At 39.0% G+C, this 25,140-nt stretch overlaps 2 protein-coding genes across 2 annotated transcripts; both read left to right on the forward strand.

Moving 5' to 3' along the window:
* The first annotated feature begins 5,375 nt into the window (after nt 1-5,375).
* tmed7 (transmembrane p24 trafficking protein 7) lies at nt 5,376-11,034 on the forward strand. The gene is made up of 4 exons (XM_061729294.1): nt 5,376-5,486; nt 5,762-5,954; nt 8,088-8,333; nt 8,984-11,034. The coding sequence occupies exons 2-4, from the start codon at nt 5,796-5,798 to the stop codon at nt 9,218-9,220; spliced, it is 642 nt and encodes a 213-aa protein (XP_061585278.1). The 5' UTR covers nt 5,376-5,486; nt 5,762-5,795; the 3' UTR covers nt 9,221-11,034.
* A 2,474-nt stretch (nt 11,035-13,508) lies between these two features.
* Nucleotides 13,509-24,406, forward strand: fem1c (fem-1 homolog c). The gene is made up of 6 exons (XM_061729295.1): nt 13,509-14,067; nt 19,432-19,601; nt 19,707-19,895; nt 20,883-21,394; nt 22,125-22,301; nt 22,423-24,406. Exons 1-6 carry the CDS (start codon nt 13,524-13,526, stop codon nt 22,685-22,687), a joined length of 1,857 nt encoding a protein of 618 aa, XP_061585279.1. The 5' UTR covers nt 13,509-13,523; the 3' UTR covers nt 22,688-24,406.
* Nucleotides 24,407-25,140: the final 734 nt, after the last annotated feature.

The raw sequence follows: 25,140 nt of genomic DNA on the forward strand, positions 1-25,140 counted from the left end.
GACCAGCGCCTGAGAGCTGAAACGTGTGGCTTTTGTTTTGTCTTTTCAGCTTTCCATGCAGCCCTCCCTATGCTGTAATCTCATACTTCCAAGTCACGCGAGACTTCGTTTTGAGGTCAGCCGAGTTTTCACAGCTGACGGCAAGACGCGCTCCAGGCCAGTGCGCGTCATGTAGGGGTGGTGTTTTATAATGAAGATGACTGATTTATAAATATATTTCATACCCAGAGTTGGAAAAAGTACTGAAAAATTGTAATTTAGTAAAAGTATCTTTACTTTGCTTAAATCCTACTCAAAGTAAAAGTAAAAGTACTCATCTAAAAATGTACTCGAGTAAAAGTACAAAAGTACTTCATTTAAAATGTAATTTGAGTAAAAGTTACTTTCAGTTATTTAATGCAAAAAAAGGATGAGTCACGAATCAAATCCAGCACAAGTTGTTTTAATTAACTTCGATGCATATTAAAGTATTAATTTAATTAATTTAACATCCACACTTGTAAAAGCTCAGCTGAGCTCAGTAACATGATCCTTTTACTTCCGCAGAACAGGACAAAAATGACAGTCACGACCTGTACTGTAAAGTGCAAACTATTTTCCGTCATTTGTCCAACCGACAACATTAAAACCAGAATCAAAGTATTCAAACACAAAATAAAGTGCCCAATGCCCGCAGGATCCTGCTATTCACAATAAACCACAATAAAATGCAAAATAAAAAGATTTTCACCATAAAGTTTGTACTTAGTAACATGAGGGGGTTCAAATGTAGCGAAGTAAAATACTTGGGTCAAAATGTACTCGAGTAAAAAGTAAAAATTACATATTTCAAAAACTACTTAGAAAATTACAAATTACTCATAAAAAGTACTCAATTACAGTAACGTGAGTAAATGTAATTTGTTACTTTCCACCCCTGTTCATACCAACAGAAGCTAACTTGTCTGCACATAAGTGTTCTTGGGTGAAACTAGCCCTTCTACAGTCTCTGCTGCTTCTCAGCTTCTCGGCTTCTCTTCTGCTTTTAAAGGTCAAGACTCACCTTTTTAAATTAGCTTTTAACTGAGTCTCCTTTTACTTATTTAGCAATACTTACTAATGTTTTCCTCCATGTCATTTTATTCCTCTTAAGTTCTTCTTAAAGCTTTTATTAATTACTTATTTATTTTTTTACAAATTTATGTTTTAATGTTGCCTTTACTGTCTTAGTGTCTAAGTTATCTTTTATATTAACATTCATTTATGCTGTTTCTAGTATGTTTTACACTCCTTTTAGTTCTGTTCATATCTTGTTTATTGTTTCTTAGTTCTCAGCGCCAGTGTTCTCCTCATGGGGGCCCTCCACGCCGGGAGTCTGGTCTGCCTATGGGGGGCCTTTCCTGGCCTGGATAGTTGGGGGTCCTGCTGTCCTGGTCTGGATGGTTGGGGGTCCTGCTGTCCTGGTCTGGATGGTTGGGGGTCCTGCTGTCCTGGCCTGGATAGTTGGGGGTCCTGCTCCAGGGCTTTATAGCCTAGTGTGGGCCCCTCTCTGTCTGGGTCGGGGGGGTCTCTGCGGCGGCGTCTCCTGTAGTCGTGGGCTTGGACGGCTCTCGGTGTGGAAGGCTCCCATAGGATGGTGTTTCCTCACCTGGTCTATCAGTGCTCAGCCATACTCCATTTTTATCACAAGGGTGGGGGTGCCGGGTGTGTATGCATCTATATAATATGCTGTGTGTATGTGTGTATGTCGTATGAATGAGGGTACGGGGAGTGGGGGGGTCAAGGGAGATTGTTTTTTTTATGTATCAATGTACTGTAAAGCACTTTGTGTTGCACTCCAGCTGCATGAAAAGTGCTACATAAATAAATAAAGTTTAAAGTTTAAAGTTCTAACAGGAAGCAGGATAGTACTTAGGCATTGGAAGTCAAGAAAGAAGGTCAGTTTTAAGGAATGGAGAGATGAGTTGGCTAAAATAGCTTCATTTGAGCAGCTTATTCACAGAGTTAACAACAGTCTAAGTGTGTTCAGAAAAGTCTGGGACCCCTATCTGGAAATGATTGGAGAGGTTAGCCATGATAATTGAAATATGTGTGTCATATCCCTGATGTATGTGTATTATCATATAATGCGCAGTAGATGAATGTGAAGTGCAATGTTGTATGAGGAAATGCGGAGTTGCATATGGTGTCAAGAGGAATGTGCATGTTCTCTATGTTTTCTGTTGGTTTTCTGTTTTGTATAGTGTATTTGTCTTTTCTTTTCTCGTTGTGTTCACAGCTTGGTTTTGTATTGCTGTAAACGGTCATATTATGGACATGTGAATTGCTTCAAGTGATGGAAAAGTGATGGAAAATCAATAAAAAAAAGTTTAATCACAAAAAAAATAAATGTATTTGAGTATTATAATGCATGGGCAACTTGCTGAAAGGATCCACTGAACAACGGCATGTAGTGGCTTCTGTCTCATTCAAAGATATAACACAAAATACCAAATGGATAAAATGTGATGTAGAAGAAATGTAAACAACAAACAAGTTATACATTTTATCCGACTTAAACAAAGAAGTGTAAAATGGCATGAAGCATTCAAAACTAATAGATAACAAAAGATAACAAATGACAACAACTGTCAAATAAGTCAGATAAATCCAGCTAATGTCAAAAGGCAAAACTGAAACAGAAAAATAATCAAGAGTAATGTGAAAAAACGTGCAAAATAACACAGAATGACAAAAATCATTAAACAAAAATACAAAGAATTCGGACCACAGACAAAAAAATATGACAGCTGTAAAAAAAAAAAAATAAGATACCCTTTACAGGGTGCATACATATTTCAATTAATTGATGCTCTACTGCCATGGATCACACACCCGTTGGTGTACATATAGTTTCAGAGTTTATATTTCTTGTATTTAAACCCCTCCCGGTTTTTATCAGATGACATGAATTGGTAAAATCATAGAGAAGATTATTATTATTATTATTATTATTATTATTATTATTATTATTATTATTATTATTATTATTATTATTATTATTGAACTAATTTCATGAATAAGAGGCAAAGCAGCCAGTTTGTATGAGGATCCGACTCCATACCAGCTATAAATGCCATGCTAACTGGAGGTTATAGCTATAGGGTTAAGTTTAAAATACAAAATGCACCTCAATCTACATTTAAATTCAAATTAAACCTCCAGAAACATGAAACAGAGACTTTTCAACTGTTGAAAATGCAACAACAAGCTGATAAGAAGTCAAACATACTCACAGGAAAGAACTTCATCAACGTTTTTGTATATTTTACAACCACCTTCATTCAGAAAATGTAAGTCCAGAATAGATCAGATCAGTATTTGAAGATGTCTACAACATCCCAAAAGCGATTAGAAGAAGAATGTCCTTTAAATACTTAGGTCTACTTCTGTGATCTTCTATCTCTGCTATTTTTAAATGCTATCCACAAAAAAGAGGGCAAATTCATAAGAGATTGTGTTGGTTTTCTAGTATAATCAGGTTTTGGACTACTACTACACTCACAGTAACACAGTCCCTATTTTTTTTTAAGTAATCATATAAGGAAAGAACAGTCCTGACCATCATATAAAAATTGGCCCCATGGCCCCCCCGACATGGCCCCCCCGACAAATTTGCTGGCCACCCCACTGGCCTAAATAAAAATAAAAAAAAAAACAACACTTGCCGGTCACATAGATTCTATCGTCAGTTATGCATTTCATCCCAAATCATTTGGGCAAAATGCATATCAGTAGGCCTTTCTTTAACTATTTCTGAGCCTAATAATAATAATAATAATAATATATATATATATATATATATATATATATATATATATATATATATATATATATATATATATATATATATATATATATATATATATATATGTATTACTAAAATAAATGATGATATATTCATAATAAATAAAAATAATAAATATATTATATATATTATATATTAAAAATGCATATATATGCCTTAGGTTTTTACCAACATGGTATTAAAGGGAAAGTTCGGTTTTTTACAACCTGGACCTTATTTCTGGCATTTTTTATGGTTGTATACTCACCCAGAGGTGTTTGGTGTCATTTGGAGTCCTTCGGAAGATATTAGGAGTTTTTTGCGAGCCGCTTCTCCTTATAACGGTAGCGCCTGGGGCACAGAGGGACACAGACGATGCAGCGTCTAAATAACACATGATTGCCGCGAAACTCTTCATTTCTTTTATGAATCACTAGATCTGCTTCCAGGACCTGTTGTAACATTGTGGCGCTGTCTGTGTAATAAATAAAATAAATAAATCCGTTTGTAAACAAGACCTCTGAACTCATGACGTCATCTCTGTGCGCGCGTCCCAGACACAGCTCCGTGTACAGCTGGAGATCGCTACTGTTAGTTTACTGATAGTTATTTGAAACATGTCTGAATATTTGTCAAATTCTGAGGTTGTGGACGACGACTTTGAATATGATGGACGTCCTTACCGTTTTGAGCCGGAGTATACGGCTGAAGAGCTCACTGAACGGAGGACAGAGTGCGCGCACTCGCGATGACGTCATGAGTTCAGAGGTCTTGTTTACAAACGGATTTATTTATTTTATTTATTACACAGACAGTGCCACAATGTTACAACAGGTCCTGGAAGCAGATCTAGTGATTCATAAAAGAAATGAAGAGTTTCACGGCAATCATGTGTTATTTAGACGCTGCACCGCAGTGTCCCTCTGTGCCCCAGGCGCTACCGTTATATGGAGAAGGGGCTCGCAAAAAACTCCTAATATCTTCCGAAGGACTCCAAATGACACCAAACACCTCTGGGTGAGTATACAACCATAAAAAATGCCAGAAATAAGGTCCAGGTTGTAAAAAACCGAACTTTCCCTTTAACCCTTAATATGCAGACAAGTTAGAAAGTAAAAAAAGAAAAAGAAAAAAAGTATTCTTTCTGAGCCTGTATACTACAACAGTATAATAAAATAAAATCCTGTAATGGTGTATTTTAGTTTTGGTGTCCACCCCAAGAATTTATGTGGCCCCATCTGGCCCCCCCTAGGAAACAGTTTTGGAAGCGCCCCTGGATGTCGTTCATTTTTAAAGATAGATACCAGTTTTCAGATGCATACGTCTACATGCTGTATAAAGGCGGATTTATGGTTCCGCGTTACACCAACGCAGAGCCTACGGCGTAGGGTACGCTGCGACGCGCACCGTAGCATCTGCGTCGATTTAACGCAGAACCATACTCCGGCTTGAGGAAGCAGCCACGTTGGAGCGGACTGAAGAGGAAGATGCGCGTCGCTGGTCGCTGATTGGTCCAGCCAGAGGCCACGTGACCTCCCCTCTGCTCTTCCTCTCTCCTGTCTCCCCCAACCAGACGCGGCCGGGGGCGGGAGTTCATCCCCCACCGCCAATCCCGGGGCTTGTTTCAGACACATTTCTCAGCATTTGACGCACTCGCATCCGGGTGAGGAGCTTTTAGTGAGTAAGTACTTTAACACAAAATAATACATTTATAAATGCGTGCTTGAATTAACGCTATCTCCACTTGGCCATGCACGTATCAAAATGTTGTTAGTATACTAAGTAGAGAATAATGTTACAAATAACAAGCTTTTTTTGGTCTGTGAAATACAAAGGCCACATAGCTCGTTAGCTTTGAGCTAACAAACTGTCGCTTAAATCTGGGTTTTATTCTTCGTATTTATTTCTGGGCTCGTGTTTTGTGTGTTTTCTGACGGCGGGTGTTGGTCTCGCCAGGTTCGTGGTTGCAGCTGTTTCTCCGGGTGTTAGGATGTTGGGATCTGTGCGGCTGCTGCTGCAGGTGCTGTGGGCCCAGCTGCTGTGCGGATGGGTGTTGGGCTCCGAGCTCACGTTTGAGCTGCCCGACAACGCCAAGCAGTGTTTCTACGAGGACATCATCATCGGGACCAAGTGCACGCTGGAGTTCCAGGTACCCTCCCCGTCTGCCCGTCCTCTCTTCGTGCACCCGTCTCCCTCTTCTTTATACGGACACCGCAACTCCAAACACAGCAACCCTTTGCTTTGATAATAAAGTTTCATTTATTTATTTATGTATTTATTTATTTATTTATATATATATATATATATATATATATATATATATATTACAGTACTCGAGATGAGAGGGGATGGCATCCCCCCTGAAATAAAAACGGTCCAAATCATCCCCCCTGTAAAACTGCCATCCCCCCTTTCCATCCCTTGTCATTTCATCAATGAATGTGGTTTTACTGCTATTTCAACATTTAGAGTCATCACCAGAAAAATAACACCAGAAAAATAACTTATTTGACAATTTTCACCTGTTTCAGGTAAATTTTCACTTGAAATAAGTAGAAAAGTCTGCCAGTGGGACAAGACTTATCTTCTTATTACAAGCAAATAAATCTTGTTCCACTGGCAGATTTTTCTACTTATTTCAATTGAAAATCTACTTGAAACAGGTGAAAATTGTTGTTTTTTCTAGTGATGAGTCTTGTTTTAAGTGTAATGAGATTTTCTTACTAATTAAACTAATATTCTTGTTAAGATTTTGAGTTTTTGCAGTGATCCATTTTACTTATCCTGTGAAGGACAGATTCATATTGATAAGTTCAGAAAACTGTTTTTTATTGTTGTGTTTTGATGTATTAGATGTAAGCCCAGTGGATATTTAAAGCTTACAGAAGGCTGCATTTAACTGCTGCTATGTCATTCCTGCAGTATTTCTGCAGGAGTTTTGGTCACTGCTATTATTTGTAATATATTATATTATTTGTAATCAGCACAAATTATCTGTCCCCATATGATAAAATCCACCATCCCCCCTGATGTTTTTTTTTTTACAACTCGAGTACTGTGTGTGTGTGTGTGTGTGTGTGTGTGTGTGTGTGTGTGTGTGTGTGTGTGTATATATATATATATATATATATATATATATATATATATATATATAATCCAATAAACCCTCTGCAGACTGCCTAGTGATATCATTAGTTATAGATGTATTGTAGACACCCCATCTGCATTCCAATAGAAAATAGAAATGACTAAAAACTAACTAAAATTGGTGTACTAGGGTTATTTTAGAGATTTGTACCATCTCATGGAGACATGAATCAAAAAGTGATCTCAATATGGACTCAAAGAGTGAAACGAAGACTTTTGATTGAATGAGGCTTTAACTCCATTTTTTTTTTAAATATTCGGCTGCGTCCAAAATTGCATACTTCCACCCTAATGAGTATGCAAAAACAGTATGTGAGATTTTTTAGTGCGTCCGAAACCTTAGTACGTACTCAATAGTGTGCTCTATCCATACTCATTCCGGAGAAATTTATTAGTGTGGATTGATGGACACTAGCTAAGCAGAAACTTCCCACAATGCAATGCAGCGGTGTTTGCTTGCTAAGTGATGCGTATATGTCATAAGTATAATATTATTATAATATTCGTATATAATAATATTATATAATGTCATCTTGTTTCGGCCAGGGTAAACGGGAAATAGCGGAGCAGTACTGCTGCTGTGACACGTCACTTCAACGGCAGGAAGTGATGTGTGGCTTTGAATAGTATGTCCGAATTAATGCATACTACTGATATTTACTCAAAAATGTGCCGAACTTAAGTATACTTATACTGTTTAGTATGGCATTTCGGACGCAACGTTTGGGTAGATATTTAAAGCTACGGCAGCTTTTGGTAACAAATGGTTTTAAAAAGTTAAAATCCTTGTAAAATTTAGCTCTTTTTATAAATGATATAAACATTTAAAAAAATAAATAAATACATTTAAATTTAAATAAAGGGCTTTTCAAAGCATACTCATTTCCTCAACTGTGGACCCAAATAAACTTTACTGTAGTAGTTCTTGACAGAATGTACATGTAATCTTTATTAACATTACATTTCTGGCCAGAGCACATATACCTTTGCACTTTACACTTAGGTTTTAGGTCAGACTCTGCCCGTTATTTTTGAAGTAAAAAAAAAAGAAAGAGGAACAACATGTTGAAAGAAAGGACCGTTGAAGAGATTAAGCCATTATTGGTAATCCACCTCGTGTTTTTTGAATTCCCAGGTTGTCACTGGGGGCCACTATGACGTGGACTGTCGTTTGGAGGACCCAGATGGCACGACACTCTACAAGGAGATGAAGAAGCAGTATGATAGTTTTACTTTTACAGCAGCCAAGAATGGGACCTACAAGTTCTGCTTCAGCAATGAGTTCTCCACCTTCACACACAAGACGGTTTACTTTGACTTCCAGGTTGGGGATGATCCTCCACTTTTCCCCAATGAGAACAGAGTCACTGCTCTGACCCAGGTGAGCTTTTTCTTTGTTTGTAGTCGTGATTAACATTAACTCAGGATCGTATTTTGTCTAACATGGATATTATAGACTGATTTAAATCAAATCTTGTGGTGCAAAGTGAGATATGGCTCTAATCCTCCATCTCTATCATTGTTCTTTGTAATCATTGCATCTGTTAGGGCGAGCTGGGAAATTATTTGCATTTGTCCGTAAATGACTTCAATATGATCAAATCATTATCTAAGTTAAAGGTATAAACAGTTTCTATTGATCAATAACATGTACATCCTGAATAAGTTAAAACTGAGGGTATAGGTTTTGTATAAAAAGTCGGAATATATGTCAGCTGCTTTTCAAGATTAGTTTGTAGTCAGTTTTTTAGGGTTTTAGTGTAAAACTGTATTTAATGCTATAATAACATAAACCTAAAGAATTCTGTTAGCTATGATGGTTAATACAATCACATAAAAGATTACTCATTAACAGAAAAGGGGGGGAAAAAAAACACCTTCTAAATATGCATGATTTGAACCAGTTCTTTTGTGAAAGAATCTGGTGAAGTTCTTGTGCAGGTCTGGTGAATCGCTATCTTTTAAGGTTTCGTTTTGTAGCTAATTAACTGTAATGATGATTTTTGGCTCCGGTTTCTTTTTCATATTCAGATGGAATCAGCCTGTGTGTCTATTCACGAGGCTCTGAAATCAGTAATCGACTACCAGACACACTTCCGCCTCCGTGAGGCGCAAGGGCGCAGTCGGGCTGAGGACCTCAACACCCGCGTTGCATTCTGGTCCATTGGAGAAGCCATTATCCTCTTGGTGGTCAGCATCAGCCAGGTGGTTCTGCTGAGAAGCTTCTTCTCTGACAAGAAGACTACTATGACGCGTGTCGGATCATAACACGCTCTGAACTCCAACATCTCATTCATCACTTTTTATCTGTATTTGGGGTCATGTGCATAGAGTAAGTAAAAACAACATCGCTGATTTGAAATTGGATCATATCAGACTTCCAGGTCATGCAATCTGAAATGTTATCCTCATTCAGCATTGTTGTTCTTAAAGACCTGATGCATAATTAGTCTAGGGGGGGGAGAAAACGTGTCTTTAAAATATTTTGAGGGGTCAAGTGAAAGTGATTGATTTGGTAGCTTGTAACTATCTGTATTTGAGACAGTTCGAGCTGGTAATATAGTCAAACCTAAAGGAATTTTACTTTTTCTAAATGTGTTCTTGTTTATATTTGTTGTTCTCTGCTCCATCCCCTTACCCTCCTCCTGTTCTGCTACAATTTCAGCCCAAATTGCAATCTGGCAAAGTGGTGGGTGATGGGATTAAAAAGGCATAATTTAATGGTGATGAGGGTATTTTTCCTCATTGGTACCTTGCCGCGTTTCTGAATAATTCACAATGCAGAGTGCTTCCCCACAAAGGTTGTTTGCAAAAGAAAACATGTTGGAGTTATTTTTTATTAAATCTGACTCTGTTATGCAAAGGTTAGATAGTGTGTTTGCTTTTATCAGCTTTGTCATATTTTGAGTTATTAGAGCTGTATGGAGAGTTCCTTCCTTTGCTGTAACATTAACTGAACACTGTTGTACAAAAGTTTGTATTTGGTTCGAAGGGTTGAAATTATAATTGGTAGACTCCCGTAAGTGACCTAAATAATCTGAAATGTACACAATCTGAAACTACATGTAGAATGTTCATTTAAATGGGCTCCATTATAAAGTGGGGTAAAGTAATGTGTTTATTTCATTGCCCTGAATAATTTGATTCTAGAATTGAATTTGATAGCTATTTAATTCCAAGATGTGTAAGTGACAAAATAATTATCGGAAATTGTTTTATCTGAATGTTGGATGTTTAAATTGGCAAAGCCGACAGCTTTAAATGCAGCGGCTTCTACATACAGTAACAGTCTTACTGTTAAAAATTAGCTGCTGGTATTGCTTACATTTTTGATGATTCCAGGGTTATAATTGAAATTTGATTAATTTCAAGGCTGTTAAAGTGGATCTTAATGAGCATGGGGAGATTGATACAAATAAAACAAATGGTCAGTTGCTCAACTTTTTTTTTCCTTATCTAAATTATTCATCTGTGAACAAAACTTGAGTTTCTTTTGCTCTTGTGGGCCTCATAGGGATTTTAGGCATAATTGGACTACAGTCGTCTTCTTCCAGCCATGTCACATGGGTCGTGCCTTCCCTGATTTGCAGGAATTGGGCTCTAAATGTAGCTTTTGTACACAGGAATGGTTGAGATGTGAAATACCTGTGAATCATTTTGGATGTTCACTTGTATAAGTTTTACTGTGAACAAGGTCAGTGAACGTGACTTGGATCAACTAGACTTAACAGGTAAAATGTCATGTTTTTTTTAATATTTATAAAAAGTTTTACATCTCCACTGGAAAATACCATAAAACTCCACCCTTAGTGTATTTTTAAATCTGTAGATAGGACAAAACCGAGTCCACTGTTTTAACTGATCAAAAGCAACTAAACATTTGATTATGAATGAATTTCCATACATATTTGTCTTTTGGCTCCGTTTGCTGTTCTATCTACTGTTAGATTTGGTTTGGTGCAGTGTTATTTCCCTCTTGTTTATGCTTTGATGTGTAACTTCCAGACAGCTCTATGGCATTTTGGGAACTGTTGTGTACTTTTTAAGTTATGGGGAATGGCTAAATAAACTTTTTGTTTTAATGATAAGAAATGGTTCTTTTAATCAACATTGATAATTTGAACACCAGCAGATTGTAAGTGGATGAGCGACCTTGTCATGCTTTCTGCGTCCTGCAGGGAGTGATATAATCTAAGGACTAAACATTCATTTTTCATTAATAAAATATGCATACCTGTCAAGTCTCTCCCGTTTTGGCAGGGGAAATACCGCATTTTACCCCTCTTTCCCGTCCTCCTCCCGTGTTAGTATTTTCCCGTAAATTTCCCGTTTTATAATATAATACATTTGAAACAGCAAACTAAATTGCCACTAACCTCGCGAGAACTGCCACCTGCTGTAGCCTGGGTGGCAGTTCTCGCGAGGTTAGCGGCAACAACGGGAACAAACCAACAAATCAGAGATGGATGGACGTAACGAGAGAGAAGATAGTTCCAATAATCTCTAAAAATGGGATGGATAATTTACTTTCCGAAAGAGGAGCAGGATGAGGGAACAGTTACGACTTCTGAAAGATGTGTAACTGTGATTTTAGTGTGTCACGGGGGAAAGGAAAGAAAATGTAAATGTTTCACTTGAAGACAATCAATGTGTATGTAAACTGAAAATATTTAAAATCAATAAATGTGCTTTAATTCCCCTGCGTGTTTTCATTTAGGCTCTATTATAGGAATTACACACATAGGAAGTCATCTCAGTGTCAGTAAGTGGTTGACAGAGTTATTTTTAGATTTCCCGTAAATCTGTTTTAAAATATAAGATACTGGACCTCGGTTGGGCTGGTGGGACCCTTAATGTTTAAATCCAAAACTTGACAGGTATGAAAATATGTCCTAGCTGGGTCACGGAGACGGTAGAGTTTAATATTTGTATTTTAGTTAATCGCACTTTAACTAGAAAAAAAAAAGAAAAGAAAAAAACTCCAAAGACACTGAACAGGATTTTTTTTCCCCCCACATTTCTTTATTTCAAATTGTCAACAATGCATTATAAAACAAACAAAACATATATAGAAACAGTTGATGCCAGGGGATTAGTCACAGACAGAAATTATAGATCCGTTCAAACAAAAAGTTATACATAGTCCATAACTTAGTGGTTTGGATGGCTTTTTTATTTTTGGAATATTGGATTGTTGCAATGTATTGTTTGAATTCATTTTTACAGGCCGGGAAAGATGGTATGTGATTAGAGAATTTAGATTTGTGAATATGAAATTTTGCAAGTAACAAAGTTAAATTGATGATGTAAAATGTATTTGCTTTGCTAGAGGTGTAAGAAAAGAATCCAAACAATTTCTTGTAATGTTTTTATTATTATATTTTATTGTTGTGTACTGATTATTTTTTAGCCTTAATCCTTGAACTTTTATCATTTTTTTTTTCATTTTAATTAACTATATTGTATGTCAGTGTGCATTGGTCTCCCAGTTTGTTTTTTTTGGTCTCCCAGTTTTTCTTTATTTTTTGTTTATTACGCTTATTTTTCAGTCAAAATGTCAAAGCACTTTGTATTTCATGTACCTGGATGAAAGGTGCTATATAAATAAAATTTGATTGATACATTTTCATATGAAAGGGAGAAATCAGAGTCAATATGTTGTGAAATTAAATGAACAGGATTTTTTTTTTCCAGCTGCTTTATTTTATTGTCTACGTCACAGGCTTCCGCCTCCGTGATTGGTCGATCCCGCTGTCACTCACGTCCTCCAGCGGAGACACAAAAAAAGCCTGCGTGGGTTTGTGATTTGACAGAAACCGAGTCGTGATGATCCAACCGAGCCGTGGGCGGCTAGCTGCCCCACATTTACCTCCTCCTTTGTTAACATTATAGTCGTGTCAATCCGCCGAGTTGGCTGCCCGGAGGACGGTTTTTCTTCTCCTTCCTTCACGCCGTGTGTTAGTTAGTTAGTCGACTCCCGTGTCGGAGGAGCGGAGGAAATCCGCCCGGAGCTGTGGTCTCTGGCCGGGCTAAGCTACAGCTACAGCCGCCCCGCACCGCACCACGGGTGGGGGTTCCATTCCTCGGCCTCTGGGAGAGAATACACACGGAACCATGAGCAGAGACGGAAACACAGGCGGGGACGGAGCGGTGACTAGCGGGGAGTGTTGGTGAGCCCACCGAGGAAGTGAACCAGCAACCTCGCTGACTCGACGTCCTGGTGAAACTAGAGCAAGAGCCGTCTCATTACAGTTATTAATAGCGCTGGAGTCGCATAACCCCCGGGCTGTGCCGGTCCCGCTGCTGCTGCAACTTTAACAGTATTATTAACAATAACATGCTGATTGTTCTGTGCTGCTCGCTACAAAGTGAGAGGTCGTTGAAAACAAAGGCTTCCCCGGCTCCACCTGCAACTCTACATTTGTGAAAACAAAACCCGCTGCTTGCCCCCCTTTTTTTTTTTTTTTCTTGCACATTTGTAAAAACAAAACCCCGCTGCTTGCCCCCTTTTCTTTTTTTTTTTTTTTTTTTGCAGTTTTTTTTTTTTTTACAGTTAAACCCCCGAGCAGATATGGATTTAAAGACGGCGGTGTTTAATGCCGCCCGGGACGGGAAGCTCCGTCTGCTGCAGAAGCTGCTGGAGAACAAAGCTGGGCACGAGGTGGGCCAGCTGATGGGCGAGAAGACCAACGGGGCCACCCCGCTGCTCATGGCGGCCCGCTACGGCCACCTGGAGCTGGTGGAGTTCCTGCTGGAGTGCTGCAGCGCCCCGGTGGAGGCCGGCGGCTCCGTCAACTTCGACGGGGAGACCATCGAGGGAGCGCCGCCCCTGTGGGCCGCCTCGGCGGCCGGGCACCTGAAGGTGGTGCAGTCCCTGCTGGGCCACGGGGCCTCCGTCAACAGCACCACCCTCACCAACTCCACGCCCCTCAGGGCCGCCTGCTTCGACGGACACCTGGACATCGTGAAGTACCTGGTGGAGCACCAGGCGGACCTGGAGGTGGCCAACAGGCACGGACACACGTGTCTCATGATCTCCTGCTACAAGGGCCACAAGGAGATAGCGCAGTACCTGCTGGAGAAAGGTGCAGATGTCAACAGGAAGAGTGTCAAAGGTAATGTGCTGGACTCTACGTGCTATTTCTATTTAATTCTAGTGTAGTTTTTTTCTACGCTATAGAAAACAACAATTTGATCTGGGACCAATATTAGATCATTATTTTAGTTTAGTTTATTTTCGGTCATGACAAAAAAAAAACAAAGAATAAAAATGACAACAAGAAAACGAATACACTGTTCAAAGAAAACATTACAAAATAGTTTCCAATATACAAATAAACAAATAACATCTATACCGAAAAAGGGGTAGGCTGAAGCAAAGCTTATTATTTGCCTACTCTCAAAAAGATTAATGAAATAAAAGTAAGAAGTAAGAGAAAGACTGCCAGTAAAACAAACTGCCTCCATGGGGATAACAAAGATTCCTCAAGAAATAATTTATTTTTTTTTAAATAAAGGTGCAGTCTACATGTTACCTTCATCCTTAAAAAAATCAAAGCAAATCACCAATTAAATAAATACCCAAATCAACATAGCAAGCGTCACCACTCATTAATTTAATATAAGGACATCATCCTTCTTTTCAATGGTTTTTTAAATAAGGTTAAGGTTCTACATAATTTCAAATCCCTATCTAATTTATTCCATACATCCACCGCTGCCACTGTAGCATCTCAGTTTGGTGTTGGTTCTGATTGTTGATTTCCTGTATATGCTCTCCCCTCTGAGGTTGTAATGGCTTATCATGACTTATTGATCATAAAACAAACGGAACAATAAAAAAAAGAAATTAAAGCTGCAAGCAGCGATGAACGGGCCCTTGTGCGTCCAATTTTCACCCATAAAGATCAAGGACTCAAAACTAAGTCCGATGACACCACCCACGACTCTCTATGTCAAACCATTCAAAAAATATGGCAGAAAATAGGAACTATCAAATATGGACCAATCAGATGAAGGGAGGGCGTGCTTTTTGGCGTCTAGCGTCGCCACGGTAACACTTTTGACTTAGAAAAGTAACGCGCGTCGTCGCAGGATGGAGACGCACATTTTGATGTATAACACACCTGGGTGCACTTTACGGTGCAGGCCGCATTAACAGCCGAATAAGTGGCATAAATTGCACCAAAATTACACGATTAATTCAAAATGGCCGACTTCCTGTTCGGTTTCGGCCATGGCTCCAAGAGACTTTTCTTTCAATTGCGACATGATACAGGTGTGTACCGATTTTCGTGCATGTACGTCAAACCGTATTGTGGGGCTTGAGGCACAAAGTTTTCTAGGGGGCGCTGTTGAGCCATTAGGCCACGCCCATTAATGCAAACCATTAAATATCCAATTTTTCGCCTGGCCTGGCTTGCGTGCAAAATTTGGTGACTTTTGGGGCACGTTTAGGGGGGCACAAAGGCCCTCATTTCGTCGGAAGAAAAAAAACAACGAGAACTCCTAAAGATACAAGGAGATACAAGACTGTAAGTGCTCGGGCACTAAGAAGCTAGAAGTGTAATGTAAACGGGGAAAACATCTTCCACACTACCTACGACTTGACTAGGCTTAACTAGCTGGGAGCAACAGTGTCACGTGACTTAGTGGAGCATTCCCTTATTTCTGTCTGAAATGAGTCCATATACAAATATGAGCGTCTGATTTCTTAATGGAAACCTGGAAGTTGGCTATGTCAACTCTATTTGTAGATATGTGTATGAGATCTTTAATTTCTTCTGAAAAAACAATTTCTAATAATGGAAATTGACCTAATTTTTTGATTTTCATCCATCATTTCATGATAAACTATAGGATTGCTTAAAGAAATTAACCTTTAAAGTCCAATCAAAGTTTGTTTGCCAAACAGTTGACCTTCATTTTATTTATTTTGATCTTTATACAGTATATGTATGTCATGGATCCTCTGTGTAGATTTTAACAAATACTGTCCACTTCTCGGCTACATTGATAAGAACGGTTCTCTTGTAAACTGCTTTCAGCTTGCCTGATGAAGTCACCATCTGTTAATTTGGGGCAGATGCCAAATTATTTTTTTTTTGGTGCAAATTTACCAGTTGGTATGCACTCTTGGATGCAAAACCAGTACATAAACTTGCATGTGTAACAGCAATGGAATGCAGTTTTTCAGTTCTAGACATCCGCCAGACCATTGTTTTTTTAAGTAACAGCTAAAACAATGCAAGAGATTACATGTGTGATGTTTTTTATTTTTTTGTCGGTGGTGGTGGCTGGTTGGTTGGTTATCAATAACGTTAGACCCAGTGTGAATTAACTGGGGGTGACACCAAACTCAGAGCTCCCGTAGCTGCATTAAAAACTTTGGTCTTGCTCTCTATCTGCAGAATCAGCACTTCTTTATTTATATGTGTGTGTGTGTGTGTGTGTGTGTGTGTGTGTGTGTGTGTGTGTGTGTGTGTGTGTGTGTGTGTGTGTGTGTGTGTGTGTGTGTGTGTGTGTGTGTGTGTGTGTGTGTGTGTGTGTGTGTGTGTGTGTGTGTGTGTGTGTGTGTGTGTGTGTGTGTGTGTGAAATGCAATTTAAAAAAAAAAAAAAAAAGTCATACATTCTGGATTCATTACAAATCAACTGAAATATTGCAAGCCTTTTATTATTTTAATATTGCTGATTATGGCTTACAGTTTAAGATTAAGATTCCCAGAATATTCACATTTTTTGAGATAGGATATTTGAGTTTTCTTAAGCTGTAAACCATGATCAGCAATATTAAAATAATAAAAGGCTTGCAATATTTCAGTTGATTCGTAATGAATCCAGAATGTATGACATTTTTGCATTACAGAAAATAAAGGACTTTATCACAATATTCTAATTTTCTGAGAGTCCTGTAGATATGAAAACACTTAAGGAACACACAATGTAACTCCAAGTCAATCACACTTCCATTTGCACAGGCACATGGAGACCACACACTACTGAGCCTCATTTTGACATGTTTTAAGGACATTACATCAACATCGGATAAGCCTGTTGTGTGATTTTGAAGTTAGCAGATTCAAGTATGTAAAGAACAGTATATAATAAGAATATTTCATTGGTCATTTTTGCCATCAAAGAATTGATACTAGTAAGTTAAACATTAGTTGTGTAAGTGACCTTTGCTACACCACTGCTAAAGTTTTTTAGCCCAGCTTGCCGTGTCCATTTAATTAAGCTCCTACAGTTGAAGATTTGGATTGAATAAGAATCTGATTAGTGTAGTTTTGGCTGAACTGAAAGGGTATAAATAATTCTCCATCTAACTCTGTTCTTTTTGTTTGCTTGAATATGGATTTACTGGTTCATGGAAAGCTGACGTATCTGTTTATTGCAACATTGGTAAAGTAATGCATATAAATTTCAAGAATAGGTTCCCAGAAAAGAGTATTGCATCAAGCATCAGTATAAACTTAAGTCACGTCCACACTAGTCTGTATTTGTCACAATACTAAGGCCTTGGAATGCATGTCAGACAGGCATCTGTGCACACTGGGCATACACACATCATCAAAAAACTGGCCAGAAATTCCTCTTGAATAACATTTGCTGCAGATTGTTCTTAAAATAGCTCATAGTGTTTCCCCCTGTACATGTAAGGAGTTTCAGTGTTATTAAATGCACACTTTTGAGTGTACAACAGCTGATATCAAGGACAACAAAGTCAGCAACTTTTTTGACTGCACAACGTTGTTTATGGAATTAAATAACAAGATACTTCATTGGGTTTTATTGACTGTTGGTAAACGGGCAAAATGTGCTTTACTGCCACCCATTATTTTCCAGGGTTGGTCACATGATACAGGCTCGATGAATCGTGAAGGAAATGTCTTAAGTTGAAAAGAAAATCATGTAGCAGTGCAACTATGACATGCTAATGGTTTTGTCTACCCACCCCCGTTAGACCGTTTACAAAATGAAATGAAATGTAATGTCTTTTTCTGGGAGTCATTTGTTGGAATTGTGTAGATGTCGGATGCAACTCCAACAAAGGTTTTATGTTTTGAACAGAAAATGTATAAATAGATGTATCTTTAAAGTGTGGAAAATTGCAGCTAGTTGGGTCGCTATAAGTCTGTTTCCACCAATCCAGTAAAGTATAGTATGCATGCATTTGTCTTTCCATTATCAAAAGTTGTTAATTGTGTAAAAAATGAGCAGATTGTACTGGTTTTTGGCACCAGTTTGAAGTACTTGAATCCTGTGGTAGTATATGCTAAAGTTGGAGATGGAAGCACTTTACTCAGTTGATTGGTTAGCAAAGAATTGTCTTTCCTAGCTCTTCTCTAGAAGTTGTTTCTGAAGCACAGCTCAGCTTTTTCCTGTTCAAATGAAAAAATAGTATGTGCTCTACTTTTTGGCCTTTCTTATTTGAGGTGTGTTGTTCTGGGTATGATGTTGTATCGAGGTAGCTACAACCATCCAACCAACACCCCTGGCAGTGGAAACACAAACTACTGGTACTTCAGGCCGTACTGTCACGAATCGTACTATACAGTACTGACCCAGACTGCCGCAGTGGGAACTTAACTTATGCATCCTCCCCTGATTTGTCCAAGCCTCGATCATGTGATCATTACCAGAAGGCTACACACAGACGGACCATAACAAGAGTTTTAATAACATTGTTGAGAGAGAACAGAGCATGTTGTTATTCATGGTGTAGGCCGAAAATTAGCTATTTCCATAGGAGGAAAACCATCATAAGAACAATATTTGAAAAAGGTTATTTTCAGCACTGTTTTCACTCGTGTGGCATGTGGCCATGTGATGCAAGTTCCAGGGGTGTATTTTAATGGAAATCTTTTCTGAAACAAAGTTCAAAAGCTAATGTGGATGCAGCTTAGTTTCATTTTAGAAATGAAAGCACGCTCATGTGGGCATACCTTATGAGCTGTAGAAGACGGAACTTGTGACGTTCCATGCAAGGCAGTGAGCTACTGCATGGACTGGCTGTGTTGATTATGGTGGGCAAATGGCTTGTGAAATAACCTATAATGATTCTAATAACATCTGACCTTTTTTTGTTTGTGTATGTTTTGAGCATAACCAAAAATGCTGCCAGAAGTAAATCTTTCTCTTTTTTTTTAACCCATTACATTTATATTTATATTATATTTACTTTTTATTTGGTCACTTCCATAGATCCAGAGTCTATGTTTTTTTTTTATATTCTCCAATAACCCTGTAGAGTAGAGATTTTGAAATTGCAAGTATTTTGACTGCCCTATAAAGGTTTAAAATGTTCCTTATAAATTGTTCTTTATTTAAAGCATAGCCTGGCATGCAAAAAAAATACAATCCTGAGTTTTGGCTAAGAATGTGTGACATAATGCTGTCTTTCATCCTTTGTCTTGACCGGATATTAATAAAACACCATGTGGCTTTATTGTAAAGCATGTGTTGTGTCTGTTCACAGGCAACACAGCGCTCCATGACTGCGCAGAGTCGGGCAGCCTTGAGATCATGCGAATGTTGCTGCAGTACGGTGCAACCATGGAACAGGATGGTTATGGCATGACACCTTTACTTTCTGCCAGTGTTACGGGCCACACTAATATTGTAGACTACCTGACAACACACCAACAGGTTAGGCTTTCTGTCACTCAATTGTAGAGATTCTGACAATAGTCAAATGTGCAAGGCGTAGTGTTTGATCACTTAAATGTTGAAAAAGCAATCTTTCCTCTACAGACCAGCCACATGGAACGCATTGATGCCCTTGAGCTGTTGGGAGCTACATTTGTTGACAAGAAAAGAGATCTGCTCGGAGCTTTGAAATACTGGAGGAGAGCAATGGACCTCAGATACCTGGATAGTAACAATATCGTCCACAAACCAGAACCAAAGCAGCTGGTGATGGCATACGACTATGCTAGAGAGGTGAGTTGGTTTCACCTATTGCTAAATGTATTTAATTTGTGATTTTAATTTAATGAAGATTCATTCTGTAGTGTATTTTATGCTTTTAAAACAATTTTTACTGTCATAGATGTCCCATTTTAGCAGGGGAAATTAGAAGTTCAGCAAGGGAGCTGTATTAGAACCTAATGCCTTAATATTTGCACTATCGCATGAAGTACCAGAGATACCTGGAAGAAGGAACTTTGGCCTTATTGAAGCTGAAGACATTGACTGCGTTTCCATGCATCAATAACCCTTTTAAAACCCGAATATTGGCAATAACCCGAATTTGCACGGCCATGTAAACACCAATAACCCCTTTGAATAACCCGAATTTGCTCATATTCAGGTTTTTAAAAACCCCAATATGACCCCTGGGTTACTCCTTTTAAAACCTGAATATTCGGCATGTAAACGCCTAACGGGATATCCCCATCAAACGGAACAGGAATTTGTTTTCTGCGCATGCTCTGTTCGCAAGGAATCCTGGTCTTTTGAGTCCAGGAAGTTCTTCTAAACACGGAGAAACTCAAGACCGCGCCACACTTTTGGAGTGAGGAGGAGACTAATCACTTCATAAATGTAATGAAGGATATGAACATTTTGGCATTTGTAGACGGTACAAAGTACCGGCATAGCGAGATTTACAAGAAGGTGAGCGAAAAGTTGCGCGAAGCAGCATTTGTTTTGAAAATGGATACAGGAAGAGGTAGCGGAAATGACGCTAATTGCGTCATCACGTTCTCCGCGCATCGCTGGTTTGATCGAGATATCCCGAATGATTAATTTCCATGTATACAGGGATAACCCTGTTTTCTCACGCATGGAAACAGAATATTCTGAATGTTTCAGTCACCGGAATATTAGTAATAACCCGAATTTTGACTGCATGTAAACGTAGTCACTGATTTAAATGAAGTGCAGAAATCCCAAGACACATCACAACATTTCAACTCTTCTTCCTAGGTCACAAATGGAGAAGAGCTGGATGGGCTGATATCTGACCCGGATGAGATGCGCATGCAGGCTCTGCTCATCCGCGAGAGAATCCTTGGTCCACAACATCCAGACACGTCCTACTATATCCGCTACCGAGGCGCTGTTTACGCAGACTCTGGAAACTTTGAGCGCTGCATCAACTTATGGAAGTATGCACTGGACATGCAGCAGAGCAATCTGGACCCGCTCAGCCCTATGACGGCCTCCAGCCTGCTGTCGTTCGCAGAGCTCTTTTCCTTCATGCTGCAGGACAGGGCCAAGGGGCTCTTGGGGACCTCTGTGTCCTTTGAGGACTTGATGGGTATATTGTCCAAGAGTGTGTTGGAGATTGAGCGAGCAATTAAACAAAGTGGACCAATGCCTCCCGATCCCGCTCAGCTAAGCAAGGCCCTCTCAATTATCCTGCACCTCATTTGTCTTTTAGAGAAGGTGCCGTGTACTGCAGAGCAGGACCATTTCAAGAAGGAAACCATCTACAGGTGCGTCTTTGTGAAATGTTTTGGTAATAATGTATGGAAATGATTTCAGACGTTTAGGTAAGCGAAGCAATCAAAAATGGATTGATATTCCTCGACCCAGTTTCTGAAAATTGATTTGTCATCCCGTGACTGCTATCCTGTGCTCTAGCATAAGGGAGTTGAATCTGACTGACTGGTGCATTCCACCTCAACCAAAGGCGTCTGTCTCCATGAATCATTTACACAGAGAATATAGTTCAGACCTGACATCCTATTTTTCATTTGGAACACTGTCATATAGGGCTGGGCGATTTTGGACAAAAATAAAATCCTGATTTTTTTTAAATTTTTTTTTCTCTGAAAACCCGATTTTCGATTTTGATTTTTTTTTTTTTGTAAAACTACAAAAGACAATGGAATAAATTGTTTCAAATATTTTATCTTTATTTTTAAAGAAAAATAGCAAACAAATTTCCCTATTGGGAATCAAGTGCAATTGAAAGATACTGTAAATCCTCCTTGAGTTAAGTAAAGTGACATTTACAATTTTCTTGACACAACAAAGATGACTAGACGAGCTCTGTCTGTAATGCAGCCAGCTGCAAAAAAGGAAAATCGATTTTCCGATTTTCCTTTTTTTAACATCCTCTTGATTAATAAATCCGATTTAGATTTAAAATCGATTAATCGCACAGCCCTACTGTCATATGTTTACAAGATATTGATGTCCTTTTCTTCTGCCCGCCGTCAGATTCTTGAAACTGCATCCTTGTGGTAAGAACGGCTTCAGCCCACTACACCTGGCCGTTGACCGCAACACCACCTGTGTGGGCCGCTATCCCGTCTGCAAGTTTCCCTCCCTAATAGTTGCTTCAGTCCTGCTGGAGTGTGGGGCAGACGTTAACAGCCGAGATGAAGATGACAACAGGTCTGTGTTTTAATCATGTATTGTATCCATTTTATATTTCATAAACATCATATATCTATACAGTATAATCATATGCTTTCTTCTTTTTAAAACAAAAACCCTATATCCATGGTTCCACCAGCCCCCTTCACATAGCTGCATCTAACGGTCACCCTGACATCATGAACTTGCTGATATCCTGCGGGACTCACTTTGACAGCACCAACGCCTTCCAACAAACAGCCTGTGATCTCCTGGACGAGAAGGAGCTGGCCAGGAATGTCATCCAGCCCATTAACCACACAACGCTGCAGTGCCTAGCTGCCAGGGCTATCATCAAACACAGCCTCGATTACCGGGGAAACATTCCCGAGAAGCTAGAGGCCTTCGTCTTGCTCCACAGATAATGATCATGAAGAAGTAAACGGGGATCAGAAGAGTGAAGAGAGAGGTGGGAACGCGACTACATCAAGTGGACGGTACCTGGTGAGGAGCCTTATAAGCCCTCGGGGGTTTAAGAAGCAGAAAGACAATAGTGTGAGTCAAGTCTGCAAACTGTCTATTTGGAGGGTATTAACTTGAAGAATCATGTGCACAAAATGCCCTCATTTAACCAGGATGAACTGAAAAATAATTGGCTTGAATGAGTGACCTTGTGCTGAAAGAGCTGCAGCTCTGATTGGTCATAGCATGATCTCTGGGGATAAATTGGGAGCATGTTGCAACATGGACAAACAGTTGTCTCTCAATTAACTGAGCAGAAGGTTTCATATATTTTTGCTTGAGGAGAATTTTTTTTTTTTGCAAATTCCACAATGCTATTTATTGTATGAAACTTGAGAGATTTTTCTCCATGCTGGTTCCTACCCAGTCACAACATTGCCTGCTTCTCTCCTCAGAGCAGTCTCAAGGCATTTCTACACATGCTGGGACTTAAGGTTATTTTTTAAATTTAATTTTTTTTTCTTTTTCTTTGTCCAATCACTGTTGCCAACAGTCATGGACCCTTCCTCGGTCATCATTAGGTTTATGTTTTTGTACTTTTACAACACCTGTAGTTTCAGATAGACAAATCTGGATATCTGCCAAGTGGTGTGGATTCTAGACTCATTTGTCGTCCTCACTTTAGTGCGTAACAAAGCTTTACAAGAAGGGGTTAATGTGTGTGAACACCATAAGTGCTTTATTCTTCCTATGCACAGGCAGGGCTATTTGAAAGAGAGACTGTTGTAATCTGTGCCGGCACTTGTCTGTGCAATATGTCATAACTTTTTTTGTTTACCTCATCGCTGCCGCGTTCTTCAGTATCCACCTGTTTCACGCAAAAGTGGTGTGAGAGGATGGGGCAGAACCATTGTGCTGATAGTTTTAGGAGTGAATGCATTTAAGTGGCTGTATATTTGAATGGGTGATCCATGTGTGTGGTCCATGCGGTGTGTTTCTTTTTAAAACGGAGGGTGTGGATGAGCTTTCACAAATTAAGGACATGCGTTACAGTGAAGTGGCGCTCATGGAGACTCTGCATTGCACACGACAGCCACTAGAAACCCCAGGAGCCAAACTGTCTACAGCCGCTGGGGAGCGCAGGTTTGTAAACAGAAGTGACCTCTCAATGTTCATTTATGGCTGACCTTTAAATGCCGTCATTCTTTAATAATGCTGATCGAAAAGAAAATTGGGTACCTTGCCAATATTTGCCCGTTTTGCATGTGCAGCAGTGTATCAACCAAATAATCACAGCAGAACACCTGTCACGACGACTCCTAGACTCCAAACTGCAGCTGGAATAGGATCTGCTCATTTTGTAACAACCATCGTTTAGTTTTTATGAGAACTGAAGGCAAGTAAGTGGGTGGACGCCTTGACTTACAGAATAGTACAGCTTTGTGAAGTACCTTGTTTGCACATTAGCTTTAGGTGTGTGGGTTGGAAAAAAAAAAAGGGCTTTTCATAATTTGTAGGATTTCATATTGCAGTTCAAAACCAGACTTGGATAATGTACCAGGACACCCAGGGCAACTTGATTTGAATCTGCACTTTACTACAGCGGAGTTTAAGATTTGATATGGCATTAATCAATTTCATGTCTTAATTACCAGTTTGACAATAAACCCATGTTGCACTTGTCTCCTTGTCCAACTGTCTTTATTTTTCCACCGTTTCCTGTTTCTGTGATGAGGACTTTGGCTGCTGTTGAGGATAAGTTAAATGTACACAACATGCAATACAAAATTATCTGTAATATATTGTCCAAAGAAGGTTGTTTACCAACCTTACACAAATTGATACTAAAATAATGAATCTAAAAGGTGCATTGCAATGGCTCTGCAGAGCCAAAATATTTCTGACTTGATTGCTTCCTGTGTGGGGATGACAAATTCAACAAAACATTCCCAATAGCCCTAATTTTGCTAAGTTGTGTTTTATTCATATACTGTATATTTCTTCATTGATTAGATTAATGAGGCTTTAAGGACCATGTGTATGTTTCATCAGCATTGGTTGTCAATTTGTTTCAGTATTTGTTTATAGTATCTGGCAAAAAACCCACAAAACTTATTTTTTTTAAACTCCCTAATATGGATTACTCAACATTTATCTTCTACCTCAAGGACCAATCTGACGGCATTCCTTCTTTTTATTGTTCTGTACCCAGGTGGAAAACAACACACCGACTTCAGAGTTTGGGTATTTCTTCCTGCACCACCATCACAATGTCGTGTATGGAGGACCAAAATTGACAGTCAAAAATATATGTATTTTGTTTTTTCTTTTCCTTATACATGCGTTCCTTTTTTTTACATTCCCTTGTCTCCTCTTTTTACTTTACCTTTATTATGCAAATGAGGAGCGCTGCCTT

The sequence above is a fragment of the Cololabis saira genome, chromosome 9 (genome assembly GCF_033807715.1).
Source record: "Cololabis saira isolate AMF1-May2022 chromosome 9, fColSai1.1, whole genome shotgun sequence".
NCBI classification, from domain to species: Eukaryota; Metazoa; Chordata; class Actinopteri; order Beloniformes; family Belonidae; genus Cololabis; species Cololabis saira.